General features: G+C 44.9%; 1 protein-coding gene across 1 annotated transcript in view; it reads right to left on the reverse strand.

The window, feature by feature from the left end:
- LOC144823769 (membrane-bound glycerophospholipid O-acyltransferase 2-like) overlaps positions 1 to 15,163 on the reverse strand; it is a 212,235-nt gene that overhangs the window by 7,298 nt on the left and 189,774 nt on the right. The window contains exon 12 of the mRNA XM_078682581.1: positions 5,293 to 5,444. Within this exon, the coding sequence (XP_078538707.1) occupies positions 5,293 to 5,444 (152 nt within the window). The remainder of the gene's footprint in view (positions 1 to 5,292; positions 5,445 to 15,163) is intronic.

The following is a 15,163-nucleotide window of genomic DNA, read 5'->3' on the forward strand; positions in this document are numbered from 1 at the left end:
TTTAGGCTCAGCATTAAGTAGCGAGATTGGCCTATATGAGGAACAGAGCATCCTAGGTTTACCCGCCTTGTGGATGACACTATGTTCGCCACTCGCTGGTCATACGGGAGCTGACTCCTCTCTACTCTCTATGAACATGGACCGGATAAACGGAGCGAGTCTATGAGCACTCAGTTTATACAATTCTATAGGGATTCCGTTTGGGCCCGTAGCCTTCCCGGGGTGCACCCCTCTGATGGCCTGCTCCACCTCATCGTCCGTGATAGAGGAATCCAAGTACTCCCGATTTTCATTCGATAGCGTAGGCATCTGTATATCCCGAATCATTGCGCTGTTTTCTGCCTCTGTGTATCCTGCCACCAAAGTGTACAGCCCGCTATAATATTCAGAGAATTCATCCGCTACTACTTGTGGGTCCGTGACTATGGTGGAATCCGCTCCCTGTATTTCCGATACCTACCTCGATGCCCACTCCCCCCTCTCGAGTCACACTCCTGTTTTATAGTAGAAGGGAGTCAAGTGGACCTAGGACCATTGTTGATCCCGGGCCTTACGGGAGGATTCTGTTTAGTAGTAGTCTTTAAACTTCTTTCTTGAAGGCTATGGTGGAGGGTTTCGTATGAATCTCAGGTAGAAGAGTACTTCAAAGTCTCGAGGACGAGAGTAAAACTTTAACTTTCTGTATCTCAGGGTTTCAAGACGTAGAGACTCGCAGTCCTAAGGAAGCGACTACCTCCTGATATTGTGCGCTTTTGTTTGCGGTATTATGAAGTATCGCAATGTAAGGGTTTGCATGTGAGACACACAAGTTTTAGCTGGATCCTGGATTTGAAACGGAGCCAGAAAAGAGTCTTGAGAAGAGTGATATGGTTGATGAGTGACATTAAGGGTTGACTTAAGAGGAGCTGTTCGTGATTTTGTTAAACCAGTCAGGGTGGCGCTCCCATAATCCATTCGGATTACCACTAGTCAGTGTACTGCGGTTTTGAAGTCTGTCATTCTGTAGTCTGGTATAGTATGTCCGGTTATTATATAGTATGGTTAGTTATGGTTATAGCCTGTCACTTGATAGTATGTAATGGTATGATCTGTCATTGTATGGTATGTAACAGTATGTTATGGTATGGTAATTCTATAGTGTGTGTGGTATGGCATAGTATGGTATGGCTTTTCATTGTATTGTATGGTATGGCCTGTCGTTGTATGGTATGGTGTGTTATGGTATGGTATGGCTTGTCATTGTATAGTATCATATGGTATGGGCCTGTCCTTGTAGAGTATGGTATGGTATAGTATGGATTATCATTGTATAGTATGTTATGGTGTGGTATGGTAGGGCATGTTATGGTATGGTATGATATGGTCAGTCAATGTATAGTAAGGTATGGCATGGTATGACCTGTCACTGTATAGTATGGTATGGTCTGTCATTGTATGGTATGGTATAGTATTTCATGGTATGGCCTATCATTGTAGTGTAGTAGGATACAATACGGTATGGTATGGCATGTGTGGTATGACTGTTTAATGTATGGTATGTCATCCTTATATAGTATGGTATGATCTGGTTTGTCATTTTTTAATAGAGTATGGTATGACTATGGTAAGGCCTGTCATTGTATAGTATGGTATGATATAGTATGGCTGGGCTGTCATTGTATAGTATAGTATGAAACAGGATGGCCTGTCATTGTATAGTATGGTATGGTAGTGTCTGTCACTGTATAGCATGGCATGGTATGGTATGCCATGGTGAGATATGGCATGGTATGGTATATCATTGTATGGTATGGTATGGTATGATATGGTGTTCCTGTCAGTGTATAGTATAGGATGCTAGTATCATACGGTTTGGCATGGCATGTCGTTGTATTGTATGGAATGTTAGGGCTTGTCATTGTATGGTATGGTATGGGATATTATGATATGGTATGTTATGGCCTATCATAGTATGGTATGGCCTGTCATTGCATAGTGTGATACAGTATGGCCTGTCATTGCATAGTATGGTATTGTATGGTCTGTTATTATATGGTATGGTACAACCTGTCATTGTGTGGTATGGTATGGTATGGCATTGTATGGTATGGTATTATACGGTATGGCCTGCTATTATGAGGATGGTATGTGTAGTATGGTATGGTGTGGTATGGCCTGTCATTGTCTCTTATGGCATGGAATGGCTAGTCATTGTATTGTATGGTATGGTATTATATGGCCTTTCATTATATAGTATGGTATGACATGTCATTATATAGTATGGTATGGTGTGGTCTGGTCTCTCATCATACAATAAGTATGGTATGGCCTGCCATTGTATAGTATGATATGATATAATATGGTCAGGCTCTCATTGTATAGTATAGTATGGTATGCTGTGGCCTGTCATTGTATAGTACTGCATCGTATGGCCTGTCATGTTATAGTATTGCATCGTATAGCCTGCCATTGTATAGTATTGCATCATATGGCCTGTCATTGTATAGTATTGCACCGTATTGCCTGCCATTGTATAGTATAGCATGGCCTGTCATTGTATATCATAGTATGGTATGGTCTCTCATCGTATAGTATGGTATGGCTTCTCATTTTATGGTATGGTATTGTGTGTATGGTAGGCCATTGTATTGTTTGGGATGAAATGATACGGCATGGCCTGTCGTCGTACACTATAGGATGGTATGGTATAGTTTGATATGGCCTGTCACTGTATGGTATGGTATGGCATGGCATATCATTGTATAGTATGGTATGGTATGGGCTGTCATTGTATGGTATGGTATGGCCTATCATAGTAGGGTAGGGTATGGCCTGTCGTATAGTATTGCATGGTGTGGCCTATCATTGTATGGCATGGTATAGTATGGTATTGCCTGTCATGGTATGGTATGGTACGATATAGCCTGTCATTTTATAAAACGGTATGGTATGACTATTGAATTACCAGTCATTGTATATTATGTTATAATGTGGTGTGGTCAGGCGGGCATTGTATAGTATAGCATGTCATTGTATTTTATGCTATGATATGGTCTGGTCTGTCATTGTATAGCATGGTACGGTATTGTATGGTCATTCATTGTACAGTATGATATTGTATGGTATGGCCTGTCATTGTATAGTATGGTGTGGCTTGTCATTGTGTGGTATGGTATGACCTGTCATTGTATGGTATGGCCAGCATGGTATGGTATGCCATTGTATGATATAGTATGACCTGTCACTGTATAGTATAGCATAGTATGCTATGGTATGGTATTATATGGCCTATTATTGTAAATTATGGTAAGGTGTGGCCGTCATTGTATAGTACGGCATGGTTTGGTGTGACCTGTCATTGCATACATTGTATAGTATGTATGCCATATATGGTATGGCCTGTCATTGTGTGGTATGGTATGTATGGTATGGTATGGTACGGGCTGTCACTGTATAATATGGTATGGTCTGTCATTGTCTGGTACAGTATGGCATGGTATGGCACATCATTGTATTATGTGGTATGGTATGGCAATGTCATTGTATTACATGATTTGGTGTGGTATGTCCTGTTATTGTATAGTATGTATAGATATGGTATGTCATGATATCGGATAGTATGGTCTGGTATGGCATGGCCAGCCATTGTATAATATGGTATGGCCTGTCATTTTATGGTATGGTATGTTAAGGTACGGTATTGTTTGACCTGTCACTGTATAGTGTATGATATGATATGGTGTGGTATTGTATGGTATGGCCCGTCATTATGTGGTATGGTGTTGTATGGTAAGTGTGGTATGGCCTGTCATTGTATAGTATGGTATGCTATAGTATGGCCTGTCAATATATGTTATGACCTGTCATGGTATAGTATGGTATAATGGGCGAACAAAGCAAACACAAGGAGACAATGGATGGAGCACTGAAACTTTTCAGACACTCACCCCCAGTCACAGATCTGGGTTGAATCCATCATCGTTCTTTAGCTCACTTCTCTTGATCTCACTTTGCCTCCCCAGTTCAGACCAAGCCATATGCAAATCAGTCTTGACCCTGTCCCAGCCCAAACTGCCAAGCCAAGTCTTCCATGGACCAGAAACGAGCATTCTGGGACCGGTTTCAGGGTATTACCCTTCATCAGTCAGGTTAGCTTGAATCCAGTGGCAAAGTCAGTAAGGGACACATGTCTAGGCATACCCTGCCAACTCAGGGTGAAAAAAGCAATATATAGTGGTATAGTGGGGCCTGTCGTTGTATGGTATGGTATGGTATTGTAGGTATGGGCTGTCATTGCATACTGTGGTATGTTATGGTTGTATGACTGCTGTTTTGTGAAATTTGAATAAAATACCCTTTTAAAATGCGTCATTGCTGTAATACAAGTAATTATTTTGTCAGCTGCTTTCAAGAAATAAACAAAGTGCTTAATTCTATTAAATGCCGCTCAGGAAGAGACAATCATTCAACGGATCGCTATGAAAATCAGCCAGTGAATGTTACAGAATTCACTTTACAGCTAACCTTTGGCCATCCTTAGAGATCCGAACCAAACACTCTTCTCGACTCCCTCAGAGACAATCAAACGCCTTCCTTTGCCACCATGTAGAAGTACCAAGTCCCTCTCCTTGCACCCTCAGCAAGCTGAACCTAGTAACCTTGCTAAAACTTTCAGGGAGCAGCAAGAAGCCTAGACTTAGCACCACCAAGGAGCTGAACCAGGCACCGCCCAGTCAAAGACCAAGTACCATTTCTTTCAGCCCCAGGGTGCAGAACAAAGCACAACTCTAGGCATCCTCAGTGAGTAGAGCAAGGTAACATCCTAGCACCCCTGAGAGATGCATCCCGCAACATATCATCACCGCAAGAGAACTAAACCATCTACCCCTTCAAGCACCCAAGAAGAGCACTACAAAGCCCCTACCTGGCATCATGAGAGAGGAATCCCAGAATAATGGGGACCTCGAACTCCTGGATAATGCTCATGTAGGCTAGGTTAGAGTACTGGCTAGTGAGAGGAGTGTCTAGAAGGTAGGTCATGAGCATGATGCTTTAGATGATTTAGAGCTCCACCAAAGATATGTTATGGAATATCCCTTAATTCGCATAAACTTCCTCTCGCTACTTACCCCCCTTGTCTCTTTATTCTCTTCCTTTTTGTTTTATTTTATTACGTTTCCTTTTGCTTCTGTTCATTCTGGTTTTCCTCCCTCGCCTTTCCTCTTTTTACTTATTTCCCCATTCTCTTTCTCTTGTATATTGTCCTTTCTAATCACCCAGCATCCTGCCATCCCTTCCATTCCTGTATCTCACCTGTAAAACCTGAGGGAGGGCTCCAGGGAGAGAAGAATGAAAGGAGCCAACGAATAGCTGTTGCTGACTTGTGTGGCCATCCAGGTGAGCACGTCGTAGAACCTTTTGTGGACCAGAGAGTGGGTGAAGTGATGCCGGAGATTCCTTCTGACCTGAGAGGGGAGAAAAAAAAGTTGAGAACTTATTGTTGTAGTTAAAAGATACTCTCTTGGTAGGCAGGAGTCCGATTGCCAGTTCATGAAGAAGTTATAGCTTAGGTTACAGGTTAAAAGTTACATGGCAAATACCCCACCAGGAGCAGTATCCTTACTACTCAGCCCACTCTCTCTGACTCTCTTACAGTCAACATTCCATGACATCACACAGTGGCTTAGCAGCAAGTAACAAATAATCTATGGAGAGAATGCATTACATCTACCAGCAGGCTATAACACATCCCCTCCTCTTATAAAAACAACAAAAATACAACAGGAAACATAACATAGCATAGAATACAATCAATAAACGTCACCACTTGCTCCCTGCCGTGGACACTCCCAAGACCAGGGGCATACAGCTAACGCACCCCCCCCCCCCAACTGCACACTTTTGAATATAGGCAGGACCAGGTAAATACATGGCAGGACCAGGGAAAGTCAAAAGGGAGTGTGCAGATCCTGGCTGGAAGAGGGGGAAGGACAGGTCTTTCTTCGTGATGCCCTCACACACTCCGAGGGATGTCATGCTTCATCATCGGGCGTTTGCCCCTCGTCAGGCCGGCGCTGCACTGCCTGACGGGCTCCTGTAAACGGGGCTCTTTATCGGGGATCTTTTTGTAGAAGCCGTTGGGTGTGTGTGGGTGTGGGGGCTGGGTTGTGCAAGGAGGAGTGTGATAAGTAAAATAGGTCTGGAGCAGTCCTACTTGGGTCAAGTTTTACTGTTTTAGGTAGCTGTAGCCTGGTTAAAAGCGGTGTGACTGCCCCTATGTGGAAATACTGTTCCTAAAGGGCTGTCAAGGTGCAGTTGGTCAACTTGTTTCGTGCCCAGTTTGCCCCTAAGAACAATAGTTACTTACCTGTAATCTGTGGTTCTCCAGTATTGGTGTCTTTCATAGATTCACATGCCTGAATCATTCCCCGTCGTCGGAGTGTGAATCCCACGGTACATAAAAAAGCAATAATTTGTATATAAGAAACCAAAACCCTTGGTACTAACCAACCAGGAAGTAAAGTAGCCCTAAGCTACAGTGGAAACATTTCCACACTCATGACTATCCTAGTCATTTTGTATAGACCAATCTACAGCCAATCAGGCGCCAGCACCCACCAGAATGTTCTCCCCAGAGATTCAGGCTCTCAGATTTTCTCGCACAGGAGTGAAACCAGTAATATCGCCTGAGGTGCCTCTGAGGGGAGGTGGGCGGGTGCATGTGAATCTATGAAAGACACCAATACTAGAGAACCACAGATTACAGGTAGGTAACTATTGTTCTTCTCCAGTATTGGGGTATCTTTCATAGATTCACATGCCTGAATCAGAGTAAATAGCAGTACACACCATCCTGCTCATAGACACTTTTTTGCATTCCTATGCATATGTACACTTTGCAAACAATATTACATGAAACATATGCGTCTAGAAGAGCTTAGAGGAGGAGGGAGAACAGAGGCTCACCTTACTTAAAAAGATTGCGAAGCACTGCTTGTCCCACTGAAGTATCTGCATCGCTGGCAGCATCCAAGCAATAGTGCTTGGTGAAGGTATGCATGCTGGTCCAGGTTGCCGCTCTGCAGATATGATGGAGAGGCACTCCAGTGAAGAGGGCTGTTACGGAGGAGACCGCTCTCGTAGAATGCGCTCTTGGCAATGATTACAATGGCCTTCCTGCTTGCTGGTGACAGAGACTAATTGCTGAGGACACCTATCGGGCTATGGTCTGTTTAGATACAGCGTATCCTTGACGTATCCTTCTGTATGCTACAAAGAGCTGATCTGTTTTATGCAATGTAGCAGTTCGTTGAAGGTAAAGTTTAAGACATCTCCTGATGTCCAGGGAATGCAAGGCCTTCTCCGCTCTCGTTTGTGGATTAGGAAAGAATGTCTTTAAAAGCACCGGCTCATTAAGATGAAAGTTGGATGGAACTTTAGGCATGTAGCTTGGATTGGTACGTAGTACCACCGAATTTGAAGTGAACTGTAAAAACAGAGATTTGATGGTGAATGCTTGAATGTCACTGACTCTACGTGCCGATGTTAGAGCTAGAAGGAGAGAAACCTTTCAGGAAAGGAATTTGAGATCCACTTTATGAATAGGCTCAAAGGGGTGACGCATGAGTTGACAGAGCACCACATTCAAGTACCAGGAAGGAGGTGGACGCCGAACAGGTGGGAACATTCGAAAAGGCCTTTGAAGAATTGCTAAATTATTCTAGTCAAATACAGAGAATTAGAGCCATCTTGACGGAATCTGGAGATGGTCGCTAAAAACACTTTCAGTGTGGAATGAGACAAGCCAGACTTAGCCAATTGAAGAAAGAACGGTAAGATCTGTTCTGGTTTCACATCGAGTGGATGTAAATTGGCTGTGAGACACCAGGCACAAAACCTTTTCCATTTAAGTTTATAAGTCTTAATAGTAGCAGACGCTCGAGCATTGGCTAAAACCTCTTTACAATCCTCTGGGATATCTAGATGGGTGAATTAAACGTGTTGAGGAGCCAAGCTGCTAATTTCAAGTAAGCTGGGTCCGGATGACAAATTTGACCCTCTTGCATTGTTAGAAGATTTGGTAGTGCTTGAAGTTGTATGGGATTGCACTCCGAGAGAAGTAGGAGCTCGGTGAACCAATATTGGCGAGGCCACCTGGGCACGATGAGGATGAGGCGGCATGGTTGCTGTTTCATTTTCCGGATGACCCTGGGAACCAAAGGAATCGGCGGTAAAGCCTATGCAAATATCTGAGACCAGTTCATCGAAAGTGCTTCTCCGCATGCATCCTTGTGGGGAATCCAACTTCCAAAGTATGGGCATTTGTGGTTCTGCTTCGTCGCAAATAAGTCCAGGTCGGGATGACCCAACTTTTGAAAAACTCTGTCCAGAATCGGCTGATGAAGTTCCCATTCGTGATTTGTCGCTGTCGCTCTGCTGAGAGAATCAGCGAGCACATTGAACATTCCTGGAACGTGCGTTGCTGACTGATTTATCTTGTGACGCAGAGCCCAACTCCAAATCTCCTGGGCCTCCTGAGAAAGAAGGGCCGACCTTGTGCCCCCTTGTTTGTTCAAGTAATGCATACTTGTTGTATTGTCTGTCCTGATTAGAACTGTGGATCCGTGTATCACCGTCCGAAAAGATTTCAGGGCCAGAAAAATTGCTCTCAACTCAAGGAGGTTGGTGTGCCACTTCTTTTGATGTGTATTCCATTTCCCATTGACGGTCATTTCTTGTAGGTGTGCCCCCCATCCTTCCAGGGAAGCATCCGTGGTGATGGTATAACTTGGTATCTCCGTTAGGAATGAACGCCCTATTTGCAGATTCTCTTTTTGGGTCCACCATAGAAAAGCTTCTCTCATACGGTAGGTTATGGCTATCCTGTCGTCGAAGACCCTGACACTTGAACCCATTGGAGACTGAGTTCCTCTTGGAAAGGCCTCATCCGGAGACGGCAGTTGGGTATGAGAGGGATGCAGGGTGATAGCATCCCTAGGAATGACTTGTACATTCGTACTGAAACGTACTCTTTTTGCCACAAGTTGAGGGCCATCTTGCAAATCTTGAGTTGTCTTTCTTTTGAGACAAAGGCTTGGGTGAGGCGAGTGTCTAATGTTGCTCCTAGAAAATATATCTTTTGTGACGGAACAAGATGGGATTTTTTGAAATTTATTGAAAGCCCCAGAGACTGGAAGAGCGAGCGGCATCTTTGGATATGTACACTTGCTGCTCTTAAAAAACTGGCCTTGATAAGGCAATCGTCTAAATACGGGAAGATTTGAATGCCTTCCAAGCGAAGATGTGCCGCCATGGGGGCTAATATCTTTGTGAATACTCGGGGCGCTGAACGAAGCCCAAACGGGAGAACCTTGAATTGAAAGTCCCTGTCAGCCACTCTGAACCTCAGGAATTTCTTGTGCCTGGGGAGAATGGGCACATGAAAGTAGGCATCTTGAAGATCTAGGGTAGCCATGTGATCGCCTTGGGAAAGAAGCTGGAGGATTTCTTGAAGTGTTAACATCCGGAAGGACATCTTCTTGAGGTATTTGTTGAGGGCGCGTAGGTCGAGAATGGGGCGCCATTCTCCTGTTTCTTTCGTATGAGGAAGAACCTCAAATAGAAACCTCTTCCTCTTTGTAATTGAGGAACTTTTTCGATTGCACCCTTCCGAATCATTATATTTATTTGGGAAAGAAGCTCTTTGAGATGAGCTGGTGGCGGACCTTTTGGAGGTGAATTTGGAAGGATTTTGACAAATTCTAAAGCGTGTCCTCTGGCCACTACATCCAGGACCCACTTGTCCGTAGTAATCTTGGACCAATTTGATAAGTAATGGGATATTCTTCCTCCAACTTTTGACCTTGGTACTGGCAGAGGTGGTGGCAGGTGGCAGTTCTCATTGCCTCTTAGAGGAATCTCGTCCCCGATAGGAGGACTTTCTTTTTCCTTGCGAAAAGTTGTTGCTTCGCTGTCCGTATGTTTGTTGTTTATATGGCTGATATAGCTGGTTACCTTGTGATGATTGGTACGAGCGTTGCTGAGAATATCCTCCTCCATTTGAATAGGACCCGCGTCCTTTTGCACCACGAAAGGACGATTTACGAAACTGCAGGTTTCGCAGCGACCTTGCGGTGTCTGTATATTTCTTTATGGTCTGCAAAGCCTCATCAATGTGCTGGCCAAATAGATATTCTCCATCGTAAGGCATATCTATTATCTTTGCCTGGACTTCTTGCCGGAAGGAAGTTGACTTCAGCCAACCCTGTCTCCTTAGTACTGCCGCGCCCGCCAATTGTCGGAAGCCTGTGGTTGCCACATCCAGAGCTGCGTCAATCATCTCTGCAGAGATGCACTCCCCTTCATGTAACACCTTCTTTGCTTCTGACGTCTCCGGTTCCGGAAGCTTTTCGAGATATGGAGATATATCTGACCACATCTGTCTATCATATTTACCTAGGATTGCTAGGGAATTTACTGCCCGGATTGTAGTCGCAGCTATCATTGACACCTTTTTGCCGATGGAGTCGAGACATCTTCCATCTCTGTCAGGTGGGGGGGGGTCACCTGCGAGGAAGGGTTTCTAGCTCTTCTCTATGCCTCTTGAGTGACAACGGACTCTGTCTTAGCTTGTCCGATAAGGCATGTAAGTGATGTAATGGGCGCCTTGTATTTTTTCTCAATTCGAGGTAAGACTGCGGGTAAAGAATTTGGAGTGGACATGACTTTCAGGCCCTCCTTCCAAATGAAATCTATTATCGGGATTGTCCTCACTTGTTTGTGTGGCTGATCACTAAAGTCATATAAAAAACAATCCTCCTGTTTAGCATCCATAGTAATCTGAAACCTCTTCGTTGCTCTTTCCATTACTAGATGGAATCTTCCAATATCAACAGGTGGAGAGTCCGCAGTATGAGGAGCAGTAGGTGATGGGGTCTGCGTCTGATAATTATCCCACTCCGACAGTACGGATTGATCGTCCACCTCTCCTTCCTCTCTGTCGTCATCAGTGGTGTTACAGACAGTCCTGCATATGGTGGGATTGTGCCGGAGAAGGCGGAATTGAAGAACGTACCTCAGGTACTGGTGTCAAAGGAGATTGTCTTGGGACTCTCAAGGCTGAAGCAGGTGCTTGAGGCATGGGTGTCGCCGGAAGCGACTCTGCCGAATCAGACGGAGGGAACCGGCGGTAATAGTCATTTAACATATATTGTAAAATGTTAAGGAGGTCTAATGGCATATGTGCTGTTGGTACTGCAGCAGGGGCTTGAGCAACTGGTGCAGGAAAATGTTCGTCCTCTTCGTGATCTTCCTCCTGCATCTTTATCAATAGTTCTGATGGACTTCTAGCCACTCGGAAACTGTCATCTCATCAGATTGCTCCTGATTATCATCTTCCTCTGAATCCAGAAGCTGCTCAGGCAACTTTAGGGGTGAAAGAGGCGGTAGGGTAGAGTCTCTTCTTTGTAATAAGAAAGCCCCCGTCAAAGGTGAGGTAAAAGAGGCACCAGGCGGAGCAGCGGACCAAACCTGTAGATCCGTACATGATGACAGAAGAGGCGTTGACGGACCCACCGTCGACGGTATCGTCGACGGGATATTGCATGCTTTGTCGACGGGGCTTTCAATGTCGACGATGTTGTCGACGACGAGGTAAGTTTAATCGACGAAGCCCTTGACGACGATGTAGTCTTCGTTGACGACGAAGCTGTCGACGACAGTAGAATTCTCGTTGATGAGGTACTTGTCGACGACGGTGGAATCTTCGACGATGATGTACTTCTTGTTGACGGTGCCGTCGTCAACGGCAAAGCTGCTTCCGTCGACGAGGGACCCGTCGACGGGATGACTTTCGTCGACGGCCTAATCTTCGTCGACGATGCACTCGTCGACGATATCTTCTTTATCTTCGACGACGAAGGAACGTCGACGCTTGATGGTTGAATCTTCGTCGACGGGATGGGTCTCACTGAAACCAAGACCATCGTCGACGGTGAAGAAGCCAACGACATCAACATCTGAGGCCTTGGCGAAGAGAAAGTAACCGTCGACGTGGAGGAAATACTGTAGACGGGACCCGTCGACGGAGAAGCCGTCGACGATGAGGTCGTCGACGAGGTCTTTTTCTGATGTAACTTTTTCTCTGACAGTCTTTTAGATAGTAAAGACTTAGCAGACTTTCTCGGGGGCGAATTAGGTCCAGATTTAGAAGGAGGGGAGCCTTTTTAGCGGTAGAAGAGGAAGGCAAGCTAGAATCCTTAGCTTTTCTCAACACCTTAGCCCCAGGAGAAGATACCTCTTCCTCAATCTTTCTCTTTCTGGAAGATATAGAAGACCCCGAAGCCAGACTTCCCACCTCAGATAGAGGATCATCCTGGTCCTTAATCTTCTGCAACCATAGTAGAAGACGACCTTCCCTGTCTCTGCGGGTCTTCTGAGGAAAGGTCCTGCAGATTTCACAATCCTTTACCTCATGGTCTGGATATAGGCAATACATGCACTTTTTGTGTGGATCATCTTTAAAAAACTTAAGCTTCCTACAAGACTCACATGGTCTGAAGAGAGATTTTGAAGAAGACATTCCAAAAATAGGAGGAAAAACCAGTCAGGTTGAGAAGTACTGAGCAGAGCTCAGGGAGAATCCCTTTCACATGACGTGCCTTAGAAAATCTGAGAGCCTGAGTCTCTGGGGAGAACATTCTGGTGGGTGCTGGCGCCTGATTGGCTGTAGTTTGGTCTATACAAAATGACTAGGATAGTCATGAGTATGGAAGTTTTTCCACTGTAGCTTAGGGCTACTTTACTTCCTGGTTGGCTACCACCAAGGGTTTTGGTTTCTTATATACAAATTATTGCTTTTTTATGTACCGTGGGACTCCCACTCCGATGTCGGGGAATGATTCAGGCATGTGAATCTATGAAAGACACCCCAATACTGGAGAACGGGTCAATTGGCACTTCATCAGGACCGAGGGAACTAAATGTGAAAGGTGCACTACCATCTGGTATTGAGGTTATGTGTGCTAATTACCAGATACAGTAGGGAGTGCCCTAGTAGACTTGTACTGGGGAGTACTGTAGACCTCTAGTAACACAGTCTAAGGCTGACGGGGAAAACCAGAGCACGCCGTTGCTCCGGTAGAAGTGCAGTCAGCCAACTAGCATTCGTCCTACCCTAGCTCCGGACCCCGTAGAGGCATTACCAGGTAAATACATGGCAAGACCAGGGAAACACACCCTCGACTGCACAGACTTTTGAGAAACATTCTATATGCTCCCCCTCAACTGCATACTCTTGCAGAGCCAGGTAAATCATGGTAGGTCCGGGGAAATCTACATACACTCTACTGCACACACTCCTGGGAAACATACTACACGCTTCCCATCAACTGCATAATCTTGCAGGACCAGGGACCCCAATTTCATACACTCACCTTCTAATGCTTACCTTGCAGGACCAGGAAACTCAAGTCTCACCCTCTACAGCATACCTTGCAGGGCCCAAAGAAAACTTGTTCACCCCCTACTGCATAGTCTTGCAGGACCAGGGATCACTCAACCTCTACTGCATACCTTTTGAAGCCAGGGATAATTACACTAAAGCGTGCCTTCTACTGTGTACCCACACAGAACCATGGTCACATTTCAACCCTCTACTGCATACTCTTGCAAGACCAGGGACATTACACACTCTCACCCTCGACTGCATACGTTAGCAGGGCCAGAGAACAAATAGACATAATATACTGAATGCTATCCATACATAACAGCATTTTCCTGACACACACCACTCAAACTGGAGCAAATTAAACCATACTCTCTGCCGCAAATACAACATGGCATTCAAAAATAACCAATATTAATACACAAAACCCTCCACTCTGGTGTGCAACCTCTCACCCGAACACATCAAAAATACAAAGTCCTCCACTCTGGTGAGTGACATCTCACCTGAACATCTTCCTAGAAATCTGCTTGTAGATCCAACCCACACAGTACAGATGAATAGAAGTGCTCAAGTCAATAGAATTGAGGTGCTTAAGTCAACGTAAACCAGTCAACAAAGGCCACTGCAGCGCCTTTACGAACGTTATCCTTGCTTCATTCAGATAGAAATGAATCGTAATTACTGGCACAACTGCTTCTGAACAAGTCTCTCAATTTAAAAAAAAAGATCACTTCTTCAGTTCACTTTTTCATTACACGATGCAAGAACAGCATTCACTTCTTCATTAAGCAAAGCAGTATTCTTAACCTGGTGCCACCATGCCTTTGTTTACAGAGGTTGCTTGGATACAGTGTTCACGCTTTAAAGTATCACGCGGCACAAAGCTCACAATATCCTATATCGTCATTGCTAAGTGGCACTCACAGGGTATGTCCATGACAAAGCTCGTTCAGTACTCTTGTGGGGTGTTTACTGCCATTGCCAAGTTTTCACACACACGTGCCGACCAAACATTGCCTACAGCGAGTCTCAAGGGAGATGGTGACTCTAGCGTTGCTTTCTCGAGCTGACACCCGGGCTCGCTTCTCTACTCGCGGCGGCCACCTGAGAAGTCCTCTCGCTCCTCCGCTTGAGCTGACACCAGTAAGGTACCAAATGTACATTTTTCAACTCTGTACACATGGAGTTCAGCAGACCATTTATTCAGTATTCATAGCCATTTAATCAGGCACATCAGGTCTGGTTCTGTGTACAGTTAAGCAGACCACCCTCTCAGTCTACAACCTGTCTGATGGGTTACAACACTGGTGGGGTTCTGGGCATCTACTTTTCCTCTTCTTTTGTGTCTTTTTTCTCCAGTGCCTTCAATGTTCCTTCATTCCTTTGTTTCATGAGTTTCCGTACGAGTAGGTTCAGTTTCTGATCGTCACCAGTGTTGCAATTACAAGATACCCTCTTGGTAGGCAGGAGTCAGGTAGTCAGTTCAAGTGGATTAACAAGTTGCAGGTTTAATGAAGAGTTACATGGTAAATACCCCACTAGGATCAGTATCCTTACTGCTCAGCCCATTCTCACTAACTAACAATCTTCTTACAGGTGCACATCAACATTTCATGACATCACACACTGGGTGAGCAGCAGGGAACCATTGGAGGGAATGCATTACAGCTAACAGCAAGCTATAACAGGTGCCCCTTCCAAATACCGAATCACATTGGTATGTATGAATGTTTTGCA

Source organism: Lissotriton helveticus, chromosome 3_1 (assembly GCF_964261635.1).
Source record: "Lissotriton helveticus chromosome 3_1, aLisHel1.1, whole genome shotgun sequence".
Taxonomy (NCBI): Eukaryota; Metazoa; Chordata; class Amphibia; order Caudata; family Salamandridae; genus Lissotriton; species Lissotriton helveticus.